The sequence below is a fragment of the Cydia amplana genome, chromosome 23, assembly GCF_948474715.1.
Source record: "Cydia amplana chromosome 23, ilCydAmpl1.1, whole genome shotgun sequence".
NCBI lineage: Eukaryota > Metazoa > Arthropoda > Insecta > Lepidoptera > Tortricidae > Cydia > Cydia amplana.
The window spans coordinates 3,560,162-3,587,050 of NC_086091.1; the positions used below are offsets into that span (position 1 = coordinate 3,560,162).

Here is a 26,889-nt window from a genome sequence, read left to right on the forward strand (position 1 = left end):
CGATGGGCGGTCCAAAATGTAAATAATTGGTATTGTATATGTTAGGCAATATCGTTTAACGGCTTACAGGTTGCAAGGTCAGATCCATCTGTCCTGATATGTAGAGTATCTGTCACAGTACCGTTCTTATAAATAAAAGACGTAATAAGCGTCGATACGATGCAAAAGATGTTAAGACCATGTTTAGACCCTTTTTGTGAGTTTGAAAAGTTGTTATGAAATCGTTTTTTTTAGGGTTCCGTACCCAAAGGGTAAAAAACGGGACCCTACTACTAAGAATTCGCTGTCCGTCCGTCCGTCTGTCCGTCCGTCTGTCACCAGGCTGTATCTCATGAACCGCGATAGCTAGACAGTTGAAATTTTCACAAATGATGTATCTCTGTTGCCGCTATAACAACAAATACTAAAAATAAAATAAAATAAATATTTAAGGGGGGTTCCCATACAAATAACACGATTTTTTTGCTCTATTTTTTATTGCGGTGCGGTGCGGAACTCTCCGTGCGCGAGTCCGACTCGCACTTGGCCGGGTTTTTCAATATAATAGGATAGGACTAGAACAATAGACTGGCTACAAGTGATGTTTCTGGTACCTATAGCAGTTATAGTTATAAATACTACCTAGTTTAATACAATTTAAGTGTACAAAATTAAACTCTAAAAATATATTTTTAATTAAATATATTTTATATTATTACCTACCTTTTTTTAACTTAATATGTTAATTTAAATTTTTTAAATGCTCAGTAAGTATGTGCTGTCAAAATCGATGCAGTTATATTAGTCTAACTCTACTATGTCCGGAACCAGCAAACAGATCGTTAAAATTTTTGAGATTACGGCCATCTAGTATCGAATAGACGAAGCTTACAATACAAGTTTACACGGCAGCTGTGTCGATCAAATTATATGTACTTTTAATTTTATTATGAAATGTTTTAATATGAGCTGCATTTGAAATGAACTGACGTTTATTTAAACAAATAAACGATAATATATAACACCATTTGTCATTTAAAATTATCAAAATTAATATTATGTCACTATTTCACTATTTACTTCCATTGTTGGCTGACGCCCTCTGTTGCCGAATAGCGGTTCTAAAACGCACAAAAATTCCAAACTGTCTTGAACCGTAAACACGCCTAGTTAGTATGTGTTTGTATCTCAAGATATGCTGGTTTTGTCATTAGCCGGCACCTGTGTCGGCATCCTTTGTATTCGAGCCGCCAAAGTCGGCTTCCTTTGACAAAATTCGCCGACTCCTTTTCAAGGTATCGAATTTACCAAATTTTCTTCATTCGCCGTGGATTCGTCGTCAAGTGAGGATCTTATAAGAAACTTGTCGGGAAATATTCCAATTTTTATATTTTTTAAGTTTGTGTGTATTTGGTGATTTAATCGATTGTTGGTAAGTGTTATTTTATTAAAATATAATACGTATTATGTCGATTTTACACAATTCCAACCCATCAAACCCATGTAGCTATTTTATAATTCACGCGATACTGTGAAAAAAAAAAACAATGCGGGTTTGTGAAATCATTGCAAAAACAAAGCTTTGATCTTATTATCAGAAAAGCTTTTATTTCGAATTTCCCGCACCGCCATACGAGCTATCCAAATACATGCGCAATTTATGTTTGATTACTTTTCAACGGTTTTTTGCTATTGATATTCAAGTTATACTCAGTTATATATTAAAATCATAATTAATTATTCCTTAGAATTGTATTAAAAAGAGCATTACGTTGATTTTGCAATTTAAATGAAAGTGTTTTCTTTGTCCTTGAATATCCGGTCGTCAAAACTTTTCGAAGAAATCAGAAATAGGTACAAACTTCGACTCGTACGCATTTACAATCGCGTATTTTTACATGATGAATTGAAGTGAAATTAGATATTATTTTTGCGTTTGAAATGGATTATTTGTGATTTTGCAGCAGAATGCAGCCATCTAAAAGCATGATGGATTATATAATGGAATTAAATAGATTGTTTCCGAAAACTACTGAAAATGGTACGTATTGTATTTTCTATTAAATGTTATTTTGTACCTTTAACGGACCTATCAGATTTAATTCAAATAGTAAAACAAATAATACTGAATTATATTTTTACGCAATTGTAACTTATCTCAATGTGGTAGAGCTCGGATTCGAATACCAAATATTTGTTGACCCAATTGTTATTATTCTTGTTTACTAGTTGGTTTCCAATAAGAGTGCTAAATACTTGCATCCAACTCGATTCTATGTACACGAGTACATCGTCAACTCATCAGTACCTAGTTTGTAGAAATGTGTTGGCCCTGTGCCAAAGTTTCAATCCATTTTTGACCCTAATATTGTTCATGCAATGATACGACGACGTATTGATGGTCTTCACTAGGGTGTGGCGTGTGGCAGTCACTTATTTATCCAAGATTTAGTTTTGGTAGAGTACTTACTCCCTATTTTGTTCTGGGATACTGTATTGATTGCACAGAGCCTTTCTGCAGCAGACCTATGGTTTAATGGCTTACAAATTTTGGCCAGGACACCAGGACCGCACAGAAAACATGTAAATTTTTATCTCTTTCTGACAAGTAGAATTCTTGGCTGCCATTATGGTAAAGATTTTCTATCCTTACTTATAAATTTACTTTCTCATTTCAGAAATGCATACACCAACAACTACATTCCAATCACGATTCGGACAGCCCACACCAAACTACTCTTCAAGCTCAACTGACTCTTTCTCCCCTGAGTCTTTTCCGGAGATCTCATTCCGTCCTCCAGAGTACAGATCAGAAACACCCTTCGCCATCGCCAGAAGACCAATAGTTGGCCGGAAGATCTTAGGGAACCCGGAACAGAAGCCTATAGAACGATCGAGCTACGAAGAGAGACTCAGTCTTGAGCCATCTCCGATCAGGCATTGGAGGGAGCAGACTCCACCTAGAGCTATTGCTATTGAGCAAAAGAACTTAATGAAGAGTTTCTACGAATTGTTCCCTGGAGACAACAGAGGTTTTGAGTTCAAGACGCCGCTGAAAACTTCACCGTCGGTGTATTCAAATGTATCACCAGCATCACCTATGTCTCAACATTCTCCATCAAACTTCAACATGTTTACGTACCCGAGGTTGAATTTGGCGAACTCTCCAACACTAACTAACATTAATTTAGGGGCGAGCACATCACGATTCCCAGAGGTTATGTATCTTTTATTATTGTAATGTTGTTTTTAAAGTGCATTACTAATGCCTGTTGAATCCAGGAAATTCCGGATTCTAAGGGCCGTATTATTGTAATGAAGTTCAGAGGTGTGAAGTTCACAGGGTGTCCAGTAATTAATGGATAACCATCTAACCACCAACAGGGCACCTTAGGCTGGTCCAGAAAATGCACTTATAGGTCTAGTAAAAGTTTCGTGGTTTTCGAGATAATCGAACTTTTCTGTCTTTTTTAATAGCTAGCACCATACTTCAAATTTAGAAAAGTGCGATTATCTCGAAAACCACGAAACTTTTACTAGACCTATAAGTACATTTTCTGGACCAGTCTAAGGTGCCCAGTCGGTGGTTAGAAGGTTATCCATTAATTACTGGGCACCCTGTATATTACTAATTGACACCATAGACATTAGAAGACATGAATACATGATACACAATTGATACTGTAATATTAGGATTTTAAATAAACAACAACCATATCTAGTTTGGTCTAAGAATGATTTATTCTTCTGTTCAATCCATAGACACAAAAACATAAAAGTCAAAGACAAACTAAACATACTCTACATCTCCCTTTTCAACATAAAGTAAAATAATAAAATGTAAAGGTTAAAGAATTAAATAGTACACACATAATCGTTGAGATACCTAGGAGGTCTAACATCTCTGTTAGATCTTCTGAGAGGCATTGGAAGAGCAGGTGCCTCAGTAGCACTCGTCGACTCCATCTCAGACTCAGGACTTGCAGCTGGATTCAAGTTAGTAGCAGGTGACTGCTGAACAGCGATCTGAGACCAAGCCGACTGTACATGCGGTTGGACAGGCTCTCTATTACTTTTGTCCACTTTGATGAACCACGAGTTCCTAGTTTTTAAGTTTCCATAAAAGTCTTTTATTGTTACAGATCGTGGATTGTTGGTGATTTTGTAAACCGTACCTGGTTTCCAAATACTACTATTTTCATTTTCTTTATATACTATCTTTTGCCCTTCCTCTAAAATGTCACTTCTAGATTTTGTGTGTTGATCGTAGTATGATTTATTTTTATTACAATTATTCAGTAATTTATGTTGTATATCATTATGTAGTTTTGGTCTTAATAAAGCTTTATTTATTGGAAGTTTGGTTCTACAGAGTCTATTGAATAACAGCTCGGAAGGGGAACAGTTAAGACTGACAATTGGGGTATTTCTATATTCTAACAAGAACAGCTCAATATCAGTTTTCGTTTCAGCAGATTTCTTTAGAAACCCTTTACACGTCTGCACTGCCCTTTCTGCAGCTCCATTGCTCTGGTGATAATGAGGACTTGAAAACACCGTTTTAAAACCCCATTCGACGCTAAAATCCCGGAATGCTAATGAGTTAAATGGCATGTTATCGGAGTATATAATTTCTGGTATGCCATGCGTTGAAAATATATATTTCAAGACAGAAATGGTTGTCTCAGCTGTTTTACTATTGAGTTTGTGTAACTCGATCCACTTTGAATAGTGGTCGAATAAAGTAAAATAATCATTGTTACCATATTGCAAAATGTCCACGGAAATATGCTGAAAAGGCAGTTCTGGTAATTCTCTCATAATCATTGGTTCTTTCATGTTGTTATTAGAATGTTTAAGGCACACACTACAGCCAGAAATGAAATTGTCTATATCAGAAAACATATTCTTCCAGTAGAATAATGTTTTCGCTCGAGCTTTGGTCTTAGACATGCCGAAATGACACTCGTGCAGTTTTGTCAGTATTAGTCTTTGTAGAGATGTTGGAACGTAAAGCCTATGGCCTATAAATATCAAGTCATCCTCAAAGCAAATGGTTTTTCGGATGTCGTAATAGAATTTCAGTTCAGTCGGTACCTTAGATACGGAAGTTGGCCATCCTTTTTTGAAGAAATCAATTAATTTCGATGCTACAGGATCTACTTTTATCTCTTGTTTCAATTGAGATAGTATTGCATCTGAAACGTTAACACTGTGAATTACTACATTGAGATCACTATCACAGTCTTGACTAGCCGTGGAGCAGGCTCGACTTAATGCATCTGCTATGTGCATTTGTGTACCTGGTACATGCTTCATGGTTAAGTCGTATTTACTTAATTTTAATTTTATTCTCTGCAGGCGAGTTGACGGAATGTCATGTAAGTCTTTTTTCATTATGGAAATCAGCGGTAAATGATCTGTCAACATAATAACTTTTTGGCCATAAATAAATGTGTGGAACTTCTTACAAGAGAATAATACAGCAAGAAATTCTTTCTCTATCTGACCATAATTTATTTCAGTCTCTGTTAAGGATTTTGAGGCATAATAAACGGGTTTATTATCCTGCAAAAGTACACAACCTATGCCTGTCTTGCTCGAGTCAGTCTGAATCACGATCTCTTTACTGGGATCAAAAGTCTGCAGAACGGGATTCGTCGATAAGATAGTCTTAATTCGCTCAAAGGCATCAGTATGAATTTTTTGCCAGTCAAATATCGTGTTTTTCTTTAGTAAATCTCTCAATGGGCTAGTAAGCGAAGCCAGATTGGGAATATATGGTCGTAAATAGTTAATTAGTCCTAAAAGTCTTTGTAAGTCAGACTTGTCATTGGGTCTGTCAAAATTAGTTATAGCCTTAATCGCGTCGTCATCGGGTCGGACTGTACCATTTTCAAATATTTGCCCTAAGTATTTAACTTGTCTAATCATGTATTGAAACTTCTTTTTGTTGAAACGAACATTACATTCCCTTGCCTTTTCGAACACTTTAGATAAGATGTTATGCATTTCTTCCTCAGTTTCTGAAAAACATAGCACATCATCGATATAGTTTACAACACCATCAATTGAGCTAAACATGTCAGATAAGCGTTTCTGAAACACTTCTGACGCTAATACAATGCCAAAAGGCAGACGATTAAATTTGTATGTTCCAAACATTGTGGAAAATGTACAATATTTTGAGGAAGTCTCAGTCAAAGCAATGTGCCAAAAGGCGTCTTTCAAATCTAATACTGAAAAGTATTTAGCATTCTTAATTTTCGCAGATAGATCTTCAATAGTAGGAATGTAACAATAATCTTTTACTATCGCGTTGTTAAGATCTTTCGGGTCTAGGCACACTCTAATAGACTTATCAGGTTTTTCAATCACCACTAACCTGTTAACCCATTCCGAGGGTTCCGTGACTTTGCTTATTATGCCGAGACCCTCAAGTCTTTCCAACTCTTCTTTTAATTTTGGCCTTATTTTTAGAGGAACTCTGTATGGAGGTTTGGATGTAGGTATAGTATCAGCTTTTAATTTGATTTCATAGGGATCATTAAACTTACCCAAACCTACAAACAAGTCCTCATTTTCACGAATTAATTGTTGTTTTCTATCATCTGTAGCTTCGATAGATGAAACCCTTTTTACTAAATTTAAACGAACACACGTGTCTCGAGATAGAATCGGTGTAGCGTCCTCTTTTCCCGCGATGCAAAACGTTTCAGAGTACATCTTGCCATTTACTTCTATGTTGAATGTTGCTAATCCTTTGACTTGCGTTTTGTAGCCATTCCAGCTCTCGAGTGTCGACACCGTTTTCTTGAGGGGAACAGGGTGTGAAGATATGACCTTTTCATAGATGTGTACTGGTAAGATGTTGACATCAGCTCCTGGATCAAGTTTGAATTGAACCGGATTGTTTCCAGGCAGTATTACCTTTTGGAACCACGCCAACGAGTCAACAGACATGTCTGATGTAACAGACTCTACATAGTAATCAGAATCATCTTGCAAGTTTACCTCATTTGATGCGACTTTGCTGGAACGACACATCTTAGCGAAATGATGTCTCTTCTTACAGTTGACACACGTCTTGTTATACGCCGGACATTGACCGTAGATATGATGGTATCCACAGTTCGAACAGGTCTTCTGGGTGCTTTTAGGCACTGTGACCGCATTAACATCGGGTTTGTTGTCAGTTATATCTTTAACATGTACATTCGTAATCTCAGATATTCTGAGTGATGACACCACATCGTCCAAGGGTGGGTCTCCTTTCTTTATCATCTTTTTTTGACAATCCGTGTCACTCGAACCTAATACAAGACGGTCCCTTAGAATTTCATCTTTATTTTTGAAATCACAATCATTGCATAACTGTTTTACGTCAGTCAAATAATTGTCAAAAGATTCTCCTGCTTTCTGATTTCTATTATAAAATAGGTACCTAGAATGAAGTATGTTCTTTTTGGGGTTGCAGTATGTTTCAAATACCTTTAATGTATCTTGGAGAGTTTTCACCTCTTCCGACTTTACATCTAGAGTGTTGTAGACGGCAAGAGCCTCCTCACCAATTAAATTTAGCAAAAGTGAGATTTTCCTTGCCTCTGTCACTTCGGAAAGACCCGCGGCATTCAAGTATATATTGAATGATTGCTTGAATTTTCTAAAGTTTTCACTTAGATTCCCCACCAGGGATAACTTGGAAGGTAAATTATATCCTGTAGCCATACTTGACTGCGCCATGTAATATTAGGATTTTAAATAAACAACAACCATATCTAGTTTGGTCTAAGAATGATTTATTCTTCTGTTCAATCCATAGACACAAAAACATAAAAGTCAAAGACAAACTAAACATACTCTACAGATACTCTTTGTACGTTCGTAGTTAAGCAATGCCATTTGGCCATGACAGACTGTATACCTTTTTGGTACCCTAATTAAGCACTTGACCACCTAAACCTTGTCTTATCTAAAAATTCAATACAACTTGAAACCTTTAAACTTCGAGGTTACTTAGGCTGAGCCCTGCAAGTGACGAAACATTCTCGGTGTATATATTGTTTTAAAATATTCTCAATTTCCAGGTGTCACAGAAAATGTGTTCCTTCTGCCGGAAGAATGGAGAGAGGCCATCGGTGTACATGACACACTGTGTCAAGGAGAAGAGAGGCAACAGGAACGTCGTCACATGTCCGATATTGAGGTCTCATGTGTGCTCTACCTGCGGAGTGTCTGGGGACAATGCTCATACCATGTAAGTTTATTAAATTTTATTTTAACTACAGTTTGGTAGATATTTTGGTCCTCGTGGCGAGGTTAATGAGGCGATAATAACTTAATAAGCACATTATGTAACTAAGTCGAAAATTTAAAGGGCCATAATATGTACTGTAAAACTTCTTACGATACACGTGCGAATACAAATTTCTTATTATTCGCACTGTATCGTAAATAACTATTATAAGTTACTTTTTTAGGGTTCCGTACCCAAAGGGTAAAAACGGGACCGTATTACTAAGACTCCGCTGTCCGTCCGTCCGTCCGTCTTTCACCAGGCTGTATCTCACGAACCGTGATAGCTAGACAGTTGAAATTTTCACAGATGATGTATTTCTGTTGCCGCTATAACAACAAATACTAAAAACAGAATAAAATAAAGATTTAAGTGGGGCTCCCATACAACAAACGTGATTTTTGACCGAAGTTAAGCAACGTCGGGCGGGGTCAGTACTTGGATGGGTGACCGTTTTTTTGCTTGTTTTGCTTTATTTTTTGTTGATGGTGCGGAACCCTCCGTGCGCGAGTCCGACTCGCACTTGGGCGGTTTTTTATTACAAATTTGTTATTTCGTTGCTTGATATTATAGAATATTATAGATATAATCGCAAAGACCAACGTAGATGGCGCTGCGATCGTTTAAGTACGTGATTCGAAATCTCTGATTTTTTTTTTATGTGGCAATGACAACATTGACAACCATAAATTAGAAATTCAAACCAGCTACCTAAATCAAGCACTGTAGTGAGCATTTGTCAGTTTTTGACCCCTTGAATCTTGGAGGATACAACTAATCGGAGTAGCCATTAACAGGCTTTCCCCTCTGTCGAAAATAGGCGGCCAACGGTCATACACAATGTATGGACTGACGTTTATCTGACATGGCTATTATTACGTTACGCATACATTTGACGTTCCCCTCCCCCGCAAAAATCGGCAGACTGTTTTGTACAGAAAATTACAGACATGGCGTCTCCGTTTGATTATATCCTCCAAGCCTTGAATTGTATGTTTCCAGCACGTACTGCCCAGTGCTCCGCAGCACCAACAACGGCGTGCCTCTGAAGTCAACCACCATCTACCTCAAGAACACTCGCGTCAAGAGCAACGGTAGGAAGCGCTACTAACACTGCATAATAAACCTTAACGAAAAGGCATAAGGTCCACTAATCGATATTCATTAGTTATATGTATATTTGGGTGCCACTTTTAAGTTTCGTTTTGATTTCCGTCACAAAAAAGGATTACTATAGTTTTTAATTTTCCGACTTTTTTATGACGAAAAATAGTTTGGTTTGACAAGATGTTTTTACTGTTTAATCATAATCACTAATCAGGTATAGGTATGTCATTTCAAGCTTTTGAAGTGTTTGCATATTTTTGGTGCGAGCTTTTTAACATTATGCATGATATCTGAACTGATTTGAACTAACTTTTTATCACTTATACATATATAATTGAGAATTTTTGACTGACAGATAACAGGTATTTTTTTTTATATTTATATTGACAAACTTAACGTAAAAATCATCACACTTTGTTTTTGACTATTGTAAAATATAAATAAGACTAATCATGACATTGATATACTTACCCATTTTATTATCATTGACTTTTTAAATCTTTTTAACTTTTATGTGTGGGTCATACAGTCAGCAGCACAAATTGCTAAGCGGGCGAGGTGTTAAAAAATAACCTTTACACGCTCTTGTCGTGTCAAGTTCATTTTGAACACCTGGCCCGCTTAGCATCTTCTGCTGCTGACTGTATTACCCTATGATTATTTTCAATGTGACTTTTCGAAATATTAACTCCTTTAAGAATGTGCCTTTTTGACGAATATTTGTAAATCATGCCTTTTTATAGTTTACTTTTACCTTGCACTATTTTACTTTTTTGACAGCTGTGCGCAATTTACTTATCTTAATTTTGATGACATACTTTTTCTCACATTTTCGAAAGTAGGTACTATACCCACTGATTTTGCTTTATCGTAGTATAATCACTATTTTACTTTTTTGACAGCTGTATAAAGCCCCGTCTCCATATCGCGCGGCAAACCATCGAACATTGGCTCGCGCGGCAGCCGCGCGCAATGGATACCGGGCTGGCTCGCGAGCCATCTCGATGCGCCCGGTATCCATTGCGCGCGGCTGCCGCGCGAGCCAATGTTCGATGGTTTGCCGCGCGATATGGAGACGGGGCTTAAGGTACGCAATTTACTTATTATCTTAATTTTGATGACATACAATCTGACATTTTCGAAATACTACCTACTGATTTTGCTTTATTGTAGTAATCAAATAATCACTATATTGATGTTTAAATATGAAACAGTATAAGATATATATGTATACTGACGACAAAACCATAAAGTATTTTTTTATTTGTATAATACGAGTATATGGTTGATTAATGTGTACAAGATAACTGTATTTTTATAGTACTAATAGTTCAGTTCGTTTCTCTTTTATTCGTTTCGTCTTTAGTTTTCACTCGGAGAATTTTAATATAATAGATTATGGAATGTAGCTGCTATCACATTGGTGTTAGGTTCAAATGTAAACAAACTATAGATAGGAATATGAAATATACTAAGACACGTAAAGTACTGCAAAATATTGCTGCCGGCTGACATGGATGGCGCTGTATATCCCTGAACATTACAATTTGATTATTAACACCACCTATGTTGTGTTAAAACGTATTAACACACATTATGCTTGATTGATAATGAAATATTTAAAATTCTGGACATAATTCTAATGAAATAATTTCTAACGATTATTGTAAGATTATAATGCTTAGGTTTAAGGTTGATTTGAAAGATTTCCAATGAATACTCGAATTGAGATGTTTTTAGTTATGATTTATTATTTATGCTTTGTTTTTGCAAACCATCGAACATTGGCTCGCGCGGCTGCCGCGCGAGCCAATGTTCGATGGTTTGCCGCGCGATATGGAGACGGGGCTTAATGTTAGCAAGGGTAGGTAAAAAATAAAGTCTGCCATCTCCATTAAGTTGCGCTCTTCGTTATAGTTGTAGAAGGCGCCACCACGAGCCACATATTGTGGTTTTTCTTTCTTTTGTTTCATACATTACTTAGAGCTCCATTGCAAAAAAATCATTTCGCTTTGAATTTATTATTTTTAATCACTTACAATTAGTTTTACACCCCGTTTTTCAATGCATTTTCATTTAAACTATAACGCCATCTACTGACTACTACATGTGTTCAAAAGTTTTGGAGATATACAGAATACAGACTTTATCATTTGCTTGTCTTTGCTTCTACCCTAAAATGCATTAATTGTATGTTTATGGCAACTAATTAAAATTAACAAAATGAACATTATATGCTTGCTTTGATGCCTTTGTTACAAAAAAAGTACATTGTGTACAATTTTATGTGTTTGTTTATTTACGGTAATAACACTAATAACAGCACGTCATGATTTTTTTTAAATATATTTATTAAAAAGTAACACAATTATTTTTCTTTCACATTTTGTGACTTTCTTGCACTTGCATAAAATATACATACTATAGCAGGTCAAGCAAATCTTGTCAGTAAAAAGGCGCAAAATTCAAATTGTCTATGGGACGTTATCCCTTCGCGCCTACATTTTTCAAATTTGCCGCCTTTTTCTACTGACAAGACCTGCTTGACCAGCTATAGTTAATGCTCTTTTTCTCAAACTTACAATGAAATGTTGACATTACTTTCTTTCTAAATTAGGTCCGGAAATAATATGCGATGCGATGAGTGAAGATATGTAAAGGAATTTCATACAGCCTTACACACCTAGGCCTGTAAAGCAACCTTTTGTTTTTGAACGTCACAACGGTTAACAAGCGTAAGTACTCTTGGTAAGCGGACACCATAGCGCATGAACAGTTAAAGTTTTCACACTCGCAATGCTTCAGGGTTAAGGGTTCGACCCACGACCCACTTGAACGTAGCTATCTACCCCACAATAATTGTACGTCACACATATTCTTTATTCTATCTGTAAGAATCTACTACCTATGAATATTTATTACCGAATTTACCGAGCATTATAGCCATCACATATCACATTGCCACGCCACGTGTTCTTCCAAAATAGCATAATAGTACAGGTAAAGTTTTGGCATTATTTCATACGAATAAATCAAAACAATTAATAGAATTGACCGGTTACAAATCGGAAGGGAAAATGAGGCCAATTCCCTATTTTTAGTCTCGGCTCACGGTCAAAACGGATTCACGTTCACATGGTTATTTTCTTCGGCATAACACGGACGTTATTTACATGAACCTATAATATTACGGACAGAGTTTCGCTTACAACACAACTGTGATTCCAACATCCACCAGTTTCTAAGTATTTACGCGTGACACACACACATTGACAGCCCACATCCACCAGTTTGCCGTCAGACGAATCGAAACGTCATTGAAGTAAACATGTCGAAGAAAAATATAAAATATGCCGGCATGCGTAGCTAAATCCTGCTAGAATTGTACCGATCGAAAGAAAAAAAGTCACGGAATAACTTTTCATACTTAAGTTTATCAATTAGTACGTAAAATCACGATAATTTGTTGTTTATAAATTATCAAAATGCAAAACAGGAGTGTGACCAGTAACATGAATAGGGTAATTTCCCGAAAGTAGGGTAATTGATACCCTTCTTATTAATTCATTATGTATTAAGAGATCATTTAGGTAAATGGTTAAATTATTGATTATGCATTTCAAACTAGGTCGCTATGGTAATTTCCCGATACTAAGGAGCGATACTTAACGTTTGTTTGTTATGTATTATATTTTTTTTGTTGAAAACCAGATATGTTTCAAGTTAAATGTATAAATTAAAAAAAAAATGACGAACTGATTTCATTACGATGCTAAATATCATTAGGTATTGAAAATAATGTTTGCACAAAGTAATTGTGCAATATTGCGCATTTTCAAGACCTATAAAATCAGATACGTACACACGCGTAGACACCTTTTTTATTGTCTAACGTAAAACTGTCCTAATTTTTTTATTTGAAAACAAGGACGATATTAAAAGTAATTGTTTCACCATTAGGGGAGAATTTGTGTTACATGGTAACACTCGTCTACACGCACACATTCAAACCGTCCGCCATTGCAGTGTCACAGTTTGTCTTAGGTGACAGTCCGTCCGTAATATTCTAGGTCCATGGTTATTTAAAAAGTTTTTGTGCATATTTCGCACAATGGCGGCCTACGATTGGCCGGTGGACACAGTGAATTTGCCTGTAATGAAGATTGTGACGCCCAGATATGTTGATATGTGCGGGATATATGGCATGTAAGTGAATTTCTTGTTATACGCAGATCTATAGCTTGCAAGCGGCTCTCTCTCTCTCATACGCACTCATTAACTTGGAAAGGGACAGATGTAGGTATACATCTATCTATAAGTACCTACAAATAAAAACATTGCCATCTGTACCGGTAGGCGGTAGGTACCACCGCCACCAATGTTGATCCAATGTGTGTCCGCGAGTGTTTGTCCTGGGACACATACATATTTGGCGAACGTAGCCCAACCTAAGGAATGCAACTACATATAAGGTGGATCCAGGGTGGAATGAGATAACAATATCGCTGGCTCCCTCTGATGAAATGAAGCATGACTGCGTCTCTTGCCTGGCCTTCGTTGAGTTCGTTGACCTAAAATGTGTTTCTACTAGGTATTTTCTCATTCTATCATAATTTAAATACCAAATCCTACTTAAACTAATAGAAGTAGAGGACCTAATAGTGCTAAATATATCAACACAGCTTAACATATCAGTAGAAAAAAATCGCGAAATTTAAATTTTCTCTGTAAAGTCAACTCTTCACGCCTACATTTTTTAAATTTGCCTCCTTTTTCTATTGGCATGGTGGCTATGCCACAGTATAGTTGATTTTATTTTGTTATCTCCAGTGCAAAATTGATCTTCGTTTGCTACCGATCTCCGTAAACGCTTATTTGTTCGAATGTCACGTCAATGTCAAAATTGACAACAAAACGAAAATGTCACTACAAATTTCACACTGTCTTATCGTGCGTGGTACGTCTTTCAACGTCGTCATTGGCAAAATCCCTCCTGCCAATACCACAAGAGGGGAAAGCCATAATAAAAAAAAAAAAAAAAAAAATTTCACACTGATTTTTCTCAATCACAAAACAAAATTCAATACCAGTGCACGTCTATTTGGTTATGGCGTAAATTAAAAGTGTAAAAATAAAAAATGAGTAGCCCCGATAAAACCGACAAAACCTCAAAAGCATCAGCTACAAGTTTGAAGTCCACGGATAAAGCCTCAAAAATATCCGTGAAGTCTGAAAAATCGTCAAAGCATAGTGAGAACTCATCTCGAAGCAACTTCGCCGAACCCTATGTGGATAATTACTATGAGACCAGCCAAGACCCGGTCTTCATCTACGGCGGGCCGTTTATCCAGGTTAAGAGGCCGGACCCATTTATCGATTCGGTGACGCCGATAAACCTGGAGTTACAGGGCACTTTTAAAAAGTTAGTATTTTCGGAAATTGTCTTATAATATTTCTTATTTTATATTTGATCGGCCTCCTATCATATAATAGGTTTGTCATATTCTTATTAGAAAACAAGAAATTCTTATTGGAAACATTTGCTTAATTTTTAACCGCTTAAACAATTTTACGTAACTTAGAACGCAACAGGAAACCTTAACAAAATAATGGTGATTTAAAAGCTCTTTAAATTTTTCAAAAGGTTAGTCATCCAAAAAAGTAGGTATTAGAAATAGCTAAAATGCAGCTTCTTTTTCTTGAACCGTTCAAACATATTTATTTGTTGCCCTATTCCTAATAGTTTATACATTCTCTCCAATTTGAATCATCATCATCTTCCTCGCATTGTCCCGGCTTTTTGCCACGGCTCAAAGGAACTAATAAACTAATTCTATTTGAATACAGGCCAAAACTTTATTAGTTCATTAATATACTTTAATTGTAGAAATAGCCTGGTTAGTGGTTATTTTAAAAATGGAGAAACAATTATTGTCGGTTGCCTGAAAAAAAACAAAAAAAAAATTTCTTCATTGATGATGATAATGTTGGTAATACCTTTTGCCTTCCATTGTGACCTGTCAGCAGATAAAACTAAATTTTCTACGGGATGAAGCATATTATTTAATATTTGCAAACAATTGGCTGCACTACATGTCATAAAATATGATTGTTTGATACCATGTAATGTCAGCTACGTCAGCCTATATCAGTTCCATTATCTCTGTTATTAGTTTAATGATACAATTATATTTAATCTTAGGTGTCATCTTGAGTCTGTGTCTTATTTACCTACATATTATCTATTTGTTTCTATTCATCTATAAATCCACAGTCTTGATTAATTTATAGCATTTTCCATTCCTTATTTAATGCCATAGACTAGGAATCCTCTAGACGGAGTTTAGAGCAATTATTTAATGAAACCGCTGCTGCCAAAAATACTGGGGTGCGGGGGACGAGGTGAGCGAGTCCCGTGACGTGATTGGTCCGTTCAAAGACACGGACGTCACACAAAGACACTTTGACTCGAAAATGGAGTAAAACTACTGTATATTTGTGGCATAGGGGGTAGCGCTACTATGCTATACTATGCGTCTTGTCTGTGCTTAATGCTATTGTGATGTTTCCGTATTATGTTTTCAGACTAATAGAACCTTCTGAATGAATTAGCTTTAACCCTACATAACATAACATAACATAACATGACATAACATAATCTATTTGTATTTTTTTATGCAGAATTTTTAAAAGGTAAAAAAATAATACCTATATGAGACACAGTAGAACCCGTTAAATAAAAAATGCGACACTTTACTCTGGTACCCGTAACTTCTTTTCATATGTTTTGTCACAAAGAACACCCTCTGGCTTAGGATGCGTTTTGGGTTAATGAAGCGGGCTTGTATAAGTAACACTTTCATACTAAATGTATGTAAAACATGTTTTTATACATGTAGTTTTTCTAGCTAATACCCTACAACTACTTGGCCTGGGTATAAATGTACTTTTAATAAAAGAAATGTACTTTTTATCAAAAGTAAAAATTTTCCAGATGCCTGTACATTTTTTCAAAAATAACTAAATGACAATGACATTGACCTTAAGATAAGAGAAGGTCAAAGTCAAAACTATCAATAGCATACATATATTGCAAACAAAACATTTCAGGTCATTTTTGCTTAGCAACACGAAGTATGGTGGTGACTACCCTTACTAAATCATAAAACTAAATCCACCCTTTAAAGGTTAGACTTTTTAAGTTTTAAAACCAATAGCGGCAATAACCTCATTTATATCCTAGTGTTTATAAAAATGAGTTTTATTTAAAGAAAACTACAAAACAGCTACTAAAATTGCTATTAAAAGAAAAAGAGAATGGTTCAATTTCAAAGTTTGTCTGTAACATTCCGTTGTTCAAACATCACGTCCAGGGCCGTCTTAAACTATGCTGGGGCCTTGGGCACTCCAGAATTTGGGGCCCTTTTGGAAAGTTAAAATATCCTCAAAGTCAATGTTTTGTAGGATCTCACTTTCTATGCACGCAACCCGGTTGCTCACTGTTACTGTCTGTCCTTCGGGCCCCTGAGGATCGGGGCCCCCTGAGGATGGGGGCCCTGGGCACGGGCCCCGTGTGCCCTTATGGTAAAGACGGTACTGATCACGTCCGTATCACGCTGACTTGCTGATGCTAAATTAATAAATTCAACTTTATTAAGAAGCACACAAAGTACACATTAGCTTATCAAAATTTCGCCGATGATGCGCAGCTAAGTCAATTACGTAACGTCAACGGTAATTTCGTCGTCATCGCCAGAGCCCGGATAGCTCAGTCGGTAGAGCATTGGACTTTTAATCCAAGGGTCCAGGGTTCAAGTCCCTGTTCGGGCGGCTCTCTTTTTGCATTTTTTTAATTTTTGTTTTTCGGGCGGCTCCCTTTTTGTATTTTTTTTTATTTTTGTTTTTGTATTTTTATATTTTTTTTAACTTATTATTATACAGGTTACGATATTAAAAAAAAATGTTGACGTTATTTAAATTAATGTAATTTTATTTGTTACAGGAGTTTTGCATATTATTCTATGAAAGAAAGAATCCCAATCATTCTGACCAAAGTTATAGATGGTTTATCAAAAAGGGTAAGTTTTTATTTTCCTTATATTTTTTATTCCGGATAATTGGATCACATATAGAAAAAGACTTGTCTATTTATTAATTTGTTTTAATATATCTAAATTTTGTAATATGTATGTGTCTCCAAAAAATTAAATAAAGAATTAAAGATATTATTCCATTTTAAGTAGAAATAATGTATATCTTTTTTTATCTAGTAAAATTTTATCCTAATAATTTATTGTGTATGTTTTTATTATTTTATTTACTGGATGTTTTTTCAGGGTGACCCAGACTCAAGAAAACTGATAGAATACGTAGCCAGGCTCAAAAACGAAATAGTCACCAACAAGAGATATTCCAAATTCGAGGTAATTATCAAATTTATAAATTTTAAATTATATTATATTAAGAAGAGAAGTTATATCAGAAATCTAATACTACAAAACCGATTAGAAATAAAAATTGGGTCAATCAACTATTTCTTGTTGTTATTCTGTCCCATCAGCGAGGAGACAATAGTAGCATAGATTGTTAGAAGAACCGCTGTACCATGTTCTACTAACATGCTCAGTAGATGTCCCATTATGAAAAGGTCTCATAACTACCATAAAATGCAAGTTTGGTTCATTTAAAAACGAAAAACCTAGAATTTTAAGAGTGACTCGGGAGACCGTAACCATAGCAACGTGTCACAAGAAAAAGTTGATTTACCCAATTACATAAATAAAAACCAAGAGGGCCTGGGAAGCCCGACTGGTGGCCGCCCGGTAGGTCGGCCCAGATACCGCTGGGGAGACAGTGTGGAAGCGGATCTGCGTAGGGTTACCAGATGACAGGAATTTTCATGACATGTCAGGAATTTTGGCCTTTTGTCAGGAATGGGGACGGAACACGAAAATGTCAGGATTTTTTTGAATTGATAGACTTCTTTATAAAGTACCTTTTTATTTACTTGACCTTCTAAGTCCCCACGTACAAATTTTTGTACATATTCCAATAAATATTTTGAACTTTCATTGAGTAACTAAGGGAATTTAATACAGAATTTAATTTCTCGAACATTATTTTAAGTCTTAAGTTAAATTAGATATGCATGCATTATAATTGGTATACTCACTAGAATAAAATACATATATATAAGTAGGAAATTGGGTACCTCATAAGTACTAACATTATGCGCCCTACCCGGGTGTCATGTACTGACTACATTCTACTAACATCTTCTGTAATGCACATGACTTTTAATGTTAAATAAATGAAATGAAATGAAATGAAATGAATTCCAAATTCAAAAACAAAACAAATGCCTCTGGGTCTTTAAGAGGTTAAATCAATACAAATAATAAATTTAATAAAATTAAATTAATAAAACGCGGCTATCGGCTCAATCGGGTGCCCATCGCTAACGGCTAGACAACCCCCCTCCCCCCGTTGTCGTCAAAAATATGAATGTCAGGAAAAATATTCGGAAATCAGGAATTTTGTCAGGAAATTCTAAATTTGTATCTGGTAACCCTAGATCTGCGTCAGCTTCAAGCCGATAATTGGCAGGAAACGGCGCAGGATCGGGAAAAGTGGTGTGCTCTCGTTTCAGAGGCCAAGATCCTCTTTGGGTCGCTGAGCCATATTAGTTAGTTCGTATTTATAAATAAAAACGATTATCATTGCAAAAAGTAGTATTTAACTGTACAGCGAATTAAAAAAAACCGATTTCGATTACAGGTGATGTTAACGTAACGTCACAAAGTTTGTGATTCCCCCTCCCCCTTGACGTGTGGCGTAATTAATGGATGACCCCAGAGGGTCGGGTAGTCTATCTAGCCTCCTAAGGCCCAAGGTCCTACCTATAGTACTTCTTTCGATGAAATTTAAACCATATTCAATTGGAACAGAGTTGCATTTCCTTTCTTTTAATCAACTCTATTCCCTGCACTATAGGTTCAAAAGGTGTAGCAGGATAGCCTTTGAAAAATTGCCCCCAGAGCTTTTAAAAAAAAAATGGTTAATGGTGCCAAGACTGGAAGTCATTATACATGGTGTTACAAATTTTATTTTGATTTTTTTTTTACAAAGGAATGAGATAGAGAGCTGTAATTTTTTCCAACAATGGCCTTTAGTTCCAGTAATATTTGAGCAAAATTGGGGAACCTTCCGTCTCATAGATTTGGAGGAAAAAAATAAAATAGTTTTGGAGTTTATCGGGTACTGTGGGTATTGTCAGAGGGGGTTGAAATGTTGTGCAGAGTATTATCTTTTTAAATGGCATCGTTTAGTTATAGTTTCGAACCAAAAGCTCTAGGGGCAATTTTTCAAAGGCTATCCTGCTACACCGTTTCAGTACCAAATTTTGGGTTTTGGATTCTTAGGAGGCTAGAATATAGAGATGCAAATAGATGCGCTAGGTCCGCGGGCTTATACTTTTTTCTTTTTCAGGTGGACACAGATGAGGCAAAGCGATGGAACTCGTGGCTCGAGTCGCGTCAAGCGAATACATACTTTACTGACGTATGGGTTTTCGCTGAATGCTACGTGTATAGGAGACTCAGAGAAGGCGTCGAGCTAATGTAAGTTGAACTAAAAAGTGACTGTGACATACGGACGGACAGACAGACAGACAGACATGACGAATCTATAAGGGTTCCGTTTTTTGCCATTTGGCTACGGAACCCTAAAAAGGACCAAATATAGGGGTCTCGGCCCCGAATACGTTTTCGTACCTTTTGGCGTCGAGACCAGGGATGTTGCGAATATCCGCATCCGCAACCGCGGAACTTACGCATTATTTCCAACATCCGCATCCGCATAAAATCGATGCGGATTTAATGCGGATGCGGATGTGGAACAGTTCGGTACAGGAACGTCTTAGCATCGGCGTAAGTGCTAGACTGCTAGGTAATTGAGTAATTAGCCAAAAAAACCTATTAGAAATTAGCAGTCAAGCGTGAGTGGGACTTAACTTAATGTACGGAACCCTTGGAACGCGAGTCCGACTCGCACTTGGCCGGTTTTTTTTTAATAAAAATTACTAAAATTTAATATTTGACGTTTTTTATGTACCTATCTTGACATCCGCATCCGCATCCGCGGATGTGAGCCTTTAAAAATCCGCATCCGCATCCGCATTCGCGGATGTGAGCCTTTAAAAATCCGCATCAGCGGATGTCAAAAAATCGGCATCCGCAACATCCCGCTCGAGACCCTTGGCCCGTGGGTCCGAGCGCGTTTACGCTATTTAAAGAGTTGTCAAAAAAAATAGCAGACTCTACTGGTGATCGTAGAGCTGGCAGCTTACTCGCACAAAGTTTAAGTATTGCAATACAGTGAGGAAATGCTGCCAGCATTTACGGCACCGTGCTGCAGGGGTATTTTTAGTTATTTATTTTAAGATTAGTTTTACTTATTTTTCGATTTAGTTTTTAAGTTTTATAGGTTAATGTTTTTGTATGCTTACTTTATACCTCTTCATTACATAGTATAAAACAAAGTCGCTTCCCGCTGTCTGTCTGTCCCTATGTATGCTTAGATCTTTAAAACTACGCAACGGATTTTGGTGCGGGTTTTTAAAATAGATTGATTAAAGAGGAACGTTTATGTATTATTTGTTAACCCGTGCGAAGCCGGGACGAGTCGCTATTAGTCTATGATAATTATTTATTTATTTGCCATAAATTGTATGTTTACATAAGATGGTACCATTTTACATGTCGTATTGTCTCAATACAATTTTACCAGATCGGTGTAGCATAAATTGAATTAAATTAAAATACAATATTTTCAATATTAGCTAGCATGCAATTCATTCTATCCTATCTTACATTAAGTTTTATAAAGTACTCATTAAGGCTATACGGACATAGCTCGATAAGATATTTCTTTAGACTAGGGAAGAATTTAGTAGGCGAAAGAGACTTAATTTCGGTCGGTAAGGCGTTATTAACTATACGTGTGTGGTAAAAATAACTTTGTTGCAAATCGTTCGTTACAGTCCAAGTCTAAATGACTTCGATCCGTTTGGCGACCAGAAGAAACAAGCCTTCGAGGATGGAAAAGAGGCTATGTGCATGGTCGCGACGCAGCTGATGCCCATGCTGTCACCCAGTGATAAGGACAAACGAAAACAGAACTTTATGACTTTACTGAAGGTGGGTCATTTATACAGGTCGTTTGCGGTAGACCCTTAGATTGTGACTTATTGTGGGAGTGGCGCCCCCTATGCAGAGTTTCGCGTAATATTACCTATACAAACGTGTAGTGTTGCTAACCCGCGATTTTTCAAATTTGCCGCCTTTTTCCACTGACAAGATTTGTTTGACCAAATATAAATTTGCCTGCAAAAAATATACAGGGTGCTTCCTGCAACAGGAGCAATAAATTAAACTAAAGGCTGTACTCCTCAACCTCACCAACATTTGTTCAGCAACTTTTAAAAATTATGAATCCTTTAGACTTCCTCTTTTTCATACAAAATAAATATTGCCTTCAATGTACGCTGACATCAGTGTGTTTGGCGTTGCTTGTCACGCTTTAAACATAACAAAATTTGCAATACATTGCGTCTTAGAATAAACTTTAAAGTGTAATAAAAATCAAAACATGAGTTATTTTCAAAAGTTGCTGAACAAATGTTAGTCAGTTTGAGGAGTACAACCTACAGTTTAATTTCTTGCTCCTGTTACAGGAAGCACCCTGTATATTTTTTGCAGGCAAATTTATATTTGGTCAAGCAAATCTTGTCAGTGGAAAAAGGCGGCAAATTTGAAAAATCGCGGGTTAGCAACACTACACGTTTGTATAGGTAATATTACGCGAAACTCTGCGTAGGGGGCGCCACTCCCACAATAAGTCACAATCTAAGGGTCTACCGCAAACGAGAGAGTCGAAATTTTGTTATCTAACCTCTCTATCACTCTTGCATATTCGAGCGATAAAGAGGCAGATAGCTGTCAATGTCATATTTGATTGTCTGTGAAAACATGTCAAAAAACGTATGTATAAGTTTACTCTAAGGTATACTTAAGTCGCTAGTGCTGCATTCTGGTGGCAAAATATTGCAGTAATACTCCCTATTGTTCGAATATCGCGTGTCATTTATATCTTATCTGTGGAACTGTTTTGTTTACATTTCATCGTTGTTCGATGTACATTGCTGCTTTTGATCGTTTCCTAGGGATACCATACTTTTAGTTTGCTTTACATTGCTACTGACATATCTAGCTTGACAGACTATATAAAGATAATGTAGATGGGGTAAAGTTGTCTGTTAGCGGCCAATGATGTCAGTAGGTGGGCAAAGTTGTCTGAGAGTACGGAGACCAATCTATAGTAATCTTGCGTGATTGAATATGATTCATCATCATCATCATCATCATATCAGCCTTTTATAGCCCACTGCTGAGCATATGCCTCTATTCGAGTACGCCACTTATCCCGGTCCTAAGCCAATCTGAATATGATTAAGTACATATTTCTTTTCTCAATTTTTCATATTTCATTTAACGACCGGTCTGGCCTCGTGGGTAGTGACCCTGCCTGTGAAGCCGCGGTCCTGGGTTCGAATCCCGGTAAGGGCATTTATTTGTGTGATGAGCACCGATATTTGTTCCTGAGTCATGGTTGTTTTCTATGTATATTTAAGTATTTGTATATTATATATATCGTTGTCTGAGTACCCACAGCGCAAGCTTTCTTGAGACCGTGGGGCTTAGTCAATTTGTGTAAAAATGTTCTATCAAAAAAAAAAATCAAATTCAAAATTATTTATTTCTTGTGATTTACACTATAATATTTATTTATTTATTTCTTGCTTTCGACCCTAATTCCTCCCGGGACCAGTCTGAAAATCAGCGCGGAGCCCTATATGACACTGCACATGCTGAGATTGGGACCCTTTGCCTCATCATAGATTTAAGTTATATAGTATTATGTTAAGTTTAGTTGATAAGTTTAAGTTTATTCTGTATTTCTAGTTTTTTTTTCCTGTTTGTTTTGTAAGGTGTGGCAATAAAGATTTTTTTATTTATTTATTTGCTACGATTTCTACAAGGATAGGTTTTGTTCGCAGATCTGCCTGTGGTCCAATAAATGCGACCTTTCACTATCCGTTGGCGAACCTGTGTTGTTAGCGTCTGGCGAAACGGGGAAGGACCCGTCTCAAATGCCTGCCGTAGACCCTTTCCAGTTGGTCATCGATTTTAAAGACAAGGTACAGTACAGGCACATTTGATAAAGAAAACCTATTATACTGTTAAAGAGTTTATGGAAAACCATTAATAATTTTTTTACAGAGTAGCCTCTATTTGTATAGATTCACAAATTAAAAGTACCTACCTAGTGCTTTCATTATGAAAGTAGTTAAGTTTAGTTTGTATAATTATGTGTAAGCTAGTTATAAGAAAAATTGCTACACCCCACCGGGGTACATGTGCAACTTAACATAATTTGTAACATCTATGTAATACCATGGTTTGCAATAAAGATTTACTTACTTACTTACCTTGGACACTGGCGATCAAATGTATGAAACAAACGCGTTCCTACGCACACAGCCTAAGCTCGTGTGGGTGTACGCGTACCATGCTTGTGTGAGTGAGATAAGACATTGTAGGGTAACTGTGAGGTATAGTTTGTAGCTTTCTAGTAGAGCCCGAAGGCTAATCCTATTGTCTATTGTTCAGTAAAACCGCACGTGCTACTTACCTGCAAAAAAGGGTCCTGATTATTCTATTTGGCACCTGAGCGCGAGCTAGTCCAACGCTCAACAAACCAGTGTAGGTGCGCTCTCCGATAACGCGCCTTTGTTACGCATCTCGATGACACATTTTAGACTGGTTCTGTAGCGTTCGACTCGCCGGCACTCAGTAACCGAAGTACCGATTTTTTATGCAGTTGGTTGTGGCACGTGGCACGAGCGGTTTTTCTTAACAATAGACAATAGGATTAGCCTTCGGGGTCTATTAGAAAGCTACAAACTATAACCGAGAGCGGGTCTCAGCGGGTGGGCGGCACTTTCAACGGGAGGCAGGGAGCGTCCATACTGTATGCTAGTACTCTTTATTATATTGTGGTACAGGGATGTTGCGGACAGGGCTCGGAACCGGTTTTTTTGTAAAACCCAAAATAGCCCAGTATTTTTAATTATTTTATGCTCTTTACGTAGGCATGAATCATGTATTTAGGTAACACCTTCGTATTATTAGATTGCCTCATTAAAAATGAAATAATAAACCAAAGAACGAAATAATAACGGTTTTTTTTGTATGAAGATAAAACCGGTTCCGAGCCTTGGTTGCGGATGCCGATTTTTTGACGTCCGCGGATGCGGATGCGGATTTTTAAAGACTCACATCCGCGGATGCGGATGTCAAGATAGGTACATAAAAAACGTCAAATATTACATTTTAGTAACCAAAAAACCGGTCAAGTGCGAGTCGGACTCGCGTTCCAAGGGTTCCGTACATTAAGTCCCACTCACGCTTGACTGCTCATTTCTAATAGGTTTTTTTGGCTAATGACTAAATTACCTAGCAGTCTAGCACTTAAGCCGATGCTAAGACGTTCCTGTACCGACCTGTTCCACATCCGCATCCGCATTAAACTCCGCATTGATTTTATGCGGATGCGGATGCAGATGCGGATGTTGAAAATAATGCGGAAGTCCGCGGTTGCGGATGCGGATGCGGATGTTCGCAACATCCCTGGTACACACGCTCTTAGGCTGTTTAGAGACAATCTTACGTAAATATATTACAACGGGTCACACAATTATTTTAAGTCGAAAATTGCTCGACATATTTCACTCCGTACCGAGGAGCGTTCATCGGGAGCTTTCTTGGCGGACCGACGCAGACTGCCTGTGTCTCACGGAAGAATTTGTTATTGAAATCTTGTCTAAGGTGGTCTACACTTAAATTTGTGTGTGGTGATGGGCAAAGCAATTTCGCCGCTTGAATACAATGTCGATTGCTTGACATTGACGTATATCTCAGGACTGGCCTTTTGGGGCAATAAGAATGGCATGAATGGGGCCAGTACAGCGGTGTGACGCCGCTACAACGCGATTGGTTGACGAGTTCGCATCACGCGCGCGATTGGTCGCAACTAGTTGCGTTAAACTGCACGATTGGCACGAATTCGTGAGTGACACCACTGAAATAGTACCACAAGGCGTAAGGCCCGTCCTGAGATATACGTCAATGTTGCTTGGCAAACCCCTACTTGTATCCAGCGATCGTACTTACGATAAATAAATAATATCCTTTTTTTTTCAGTTGCTGACGGACGACACGGCGAAAATAGCTGACCAGGTGGTGGCCAAAGCAGAGGCCATCGGGAAGGCGATAGCCAACGTATGTATTCAAAATAAAATTAATAATTAACGCAAAAAGTCCTCGCAAAATGTCCCGTTGATCAATCATGTCACATTACGAGTATGTACTCGTAATGTGACATGATTGATCAACGGGACATTTTGCTACGTACATACGTATGTACGTAGGTAAATGTCCCAATCGCTTTAGGTCCCTTCTAACTACCTGCAACCTAACCTAACTGCAACTACCAAGAAATCAAACTAACGTATTACAATTACTTAGAGATGAATAAGGTCTCTTAATGTTACATAAAAAAAAATAGAATAATAATATTAAAAAAAAACACATGATTTTTTTAAATCTAAACTTATTTAGAGGTGTAAATGTCTCTTTGTGTCAGAACTATAAGATTATATACTATAGTTTATCAAATTATCCTTAGAGATGTATAGGGTCTCCAAGAGTCAGAATCCTGTGTAAAGTGTCATTCAATAGAACTTGCTAACTATGTAAACAAAAGTTACTAGTAAATTGACATTCAGTGTCAATTTTAGTACGGCGGTTTGTTTACATAGTTAGCAAGTTCTATTGAATGACATTTTAGTAGTTAGGGAGATTATTTAGGTAACACAATATCCCTAACTACACTCTGCATTAATAGGGACTACGTTAATATTTCAGAACACCGTATTCAAAGCCAAGTGCAGTTGTCACAGATTGGCCAAGCTTGGCGGAACACGAATTTGCATGGACGAGGTTCATTATTAATGTTTTTTTTTGTAGTTGGTATACAATTAAGGTATCAAGGATGAAATACTGCGTATACTGTTTGTAATAGAGTAGTATCAAATAATTTATTGGATTACTGGTTGTTGAAAGTAGTGTACAAATTTTTAGTAGTCTATTTATTTAAATTAAAGTTTCAGTAGTCTAATGTTTATTTAGGTAAGATTTTGTAGTTGTTATAATTATATTGATAAAGTAAAAGTAGTCGGAGATTTGTCGGCTTGTATAAAATTTAATCTTAAAGTTTAGCAGTATTTAAACTTTGGTTTTTATTAGTAAAATTTTGCCGTACCTAAACTCGAGCAGTACCTTTCGCTGTATTCCAAATTGAACCATAATGATAACGTTAAACGGTAC

At 36.9% G+C, this 26,889-nt stretch overlaps 2 protein-coding genes and 1 non-coding gene across 3 annotated transcripts in view; all 3 read left to right on the forward strand.

The window, feature by feature from the left end:
• The first annotated feature begins 1,935 nt into the window (after positions 1-1,935).
• Positions 1,936-9,386, forward strand: LOC134658897 (uncharacterized). The gene is made up of 4 exons (XM_063514546.1): positions 1,936-2,020; positions 2,658-3,196; positions 8,067-8,236; positions 9,278-9,386. The coding sequence occupies exons 1-4, from the start codon at positions 1,948-1,950 to the stop codon at positions 9,384-9,386; spliced, it is 891 nt and encodes a 296-aa protein (XP_063370616.1). The 5' UTR covers positions 1,936-1,947.
• Positions 9,387-14,445: 5,059 nt separating this feature from the next.
• The window catches only part of LOC134658625 (uncharacterized), a 34,849-nt gene continuing 22,405 nt past the window's right edge, over positions 14,446-26,889 (forward strand). Inside the window, exons 1-8 of the mRNA XM_063514278.1 lie at positions 14,446-14,804; positions 17,385-17,460; positions 17,719-17,805; positions 19,871-20,001; positions 21,423-21,579; positions 23,499-23,639; positions 25,705-25,782; positions 26,428-26,502. Coding sequence (XP_063370348.1) covers positions 14,521-14,804; positions 17,385-17,460; positions 17,719-17,805; positions 19,871-20,001; positions 21,423-21,579; positions 23,499-23,639; positions 25,705-25,782; positions 26,428-26,502 — 1,029 coding nt within the window. The 5' untranslated portion in view covers positions 14,446-14,520. The remainder of the gene's footprint in view (positions 14,805-17,384; positions 17,461-17,718; positions 17,806-19,870; positions 20,002-21,422; positions 21,580-23,498; positions 23,640-25,704; positions 25,783-26,427; positions 26,503-26,889) is intronic.
• On the forward strand, positions 17,140-17,212 carry Trnak-uuu (transfer RNA lysine (anticodon UUU)). The gene has a single exon. It is a non-coding gene; the product is annotated as a tRNA-Lys (tRNA).

Coding starts and splice junctions, on each gene's coding strand:
- LOC134658897 (XM_063514546.1), top strand. CDS start 1,948: ATGCAGCCATCTAAAAGCATGATGGATTATATAATGGAATTAAATAGA. Junction 2,021..2,657: donor TCCGAAAACTACTGAAAATG/GTACGTATTGTA, acceptor TTCTCATTTCAG/AAATGCATACACCAACAACT. Junction 8,237..9,277: donor GGGGACAATGCTCATACCAT/GTAAGTTTATTA, acceptor GTATGTTTCCAG/CACGTACTGCCCAGTGCTCC.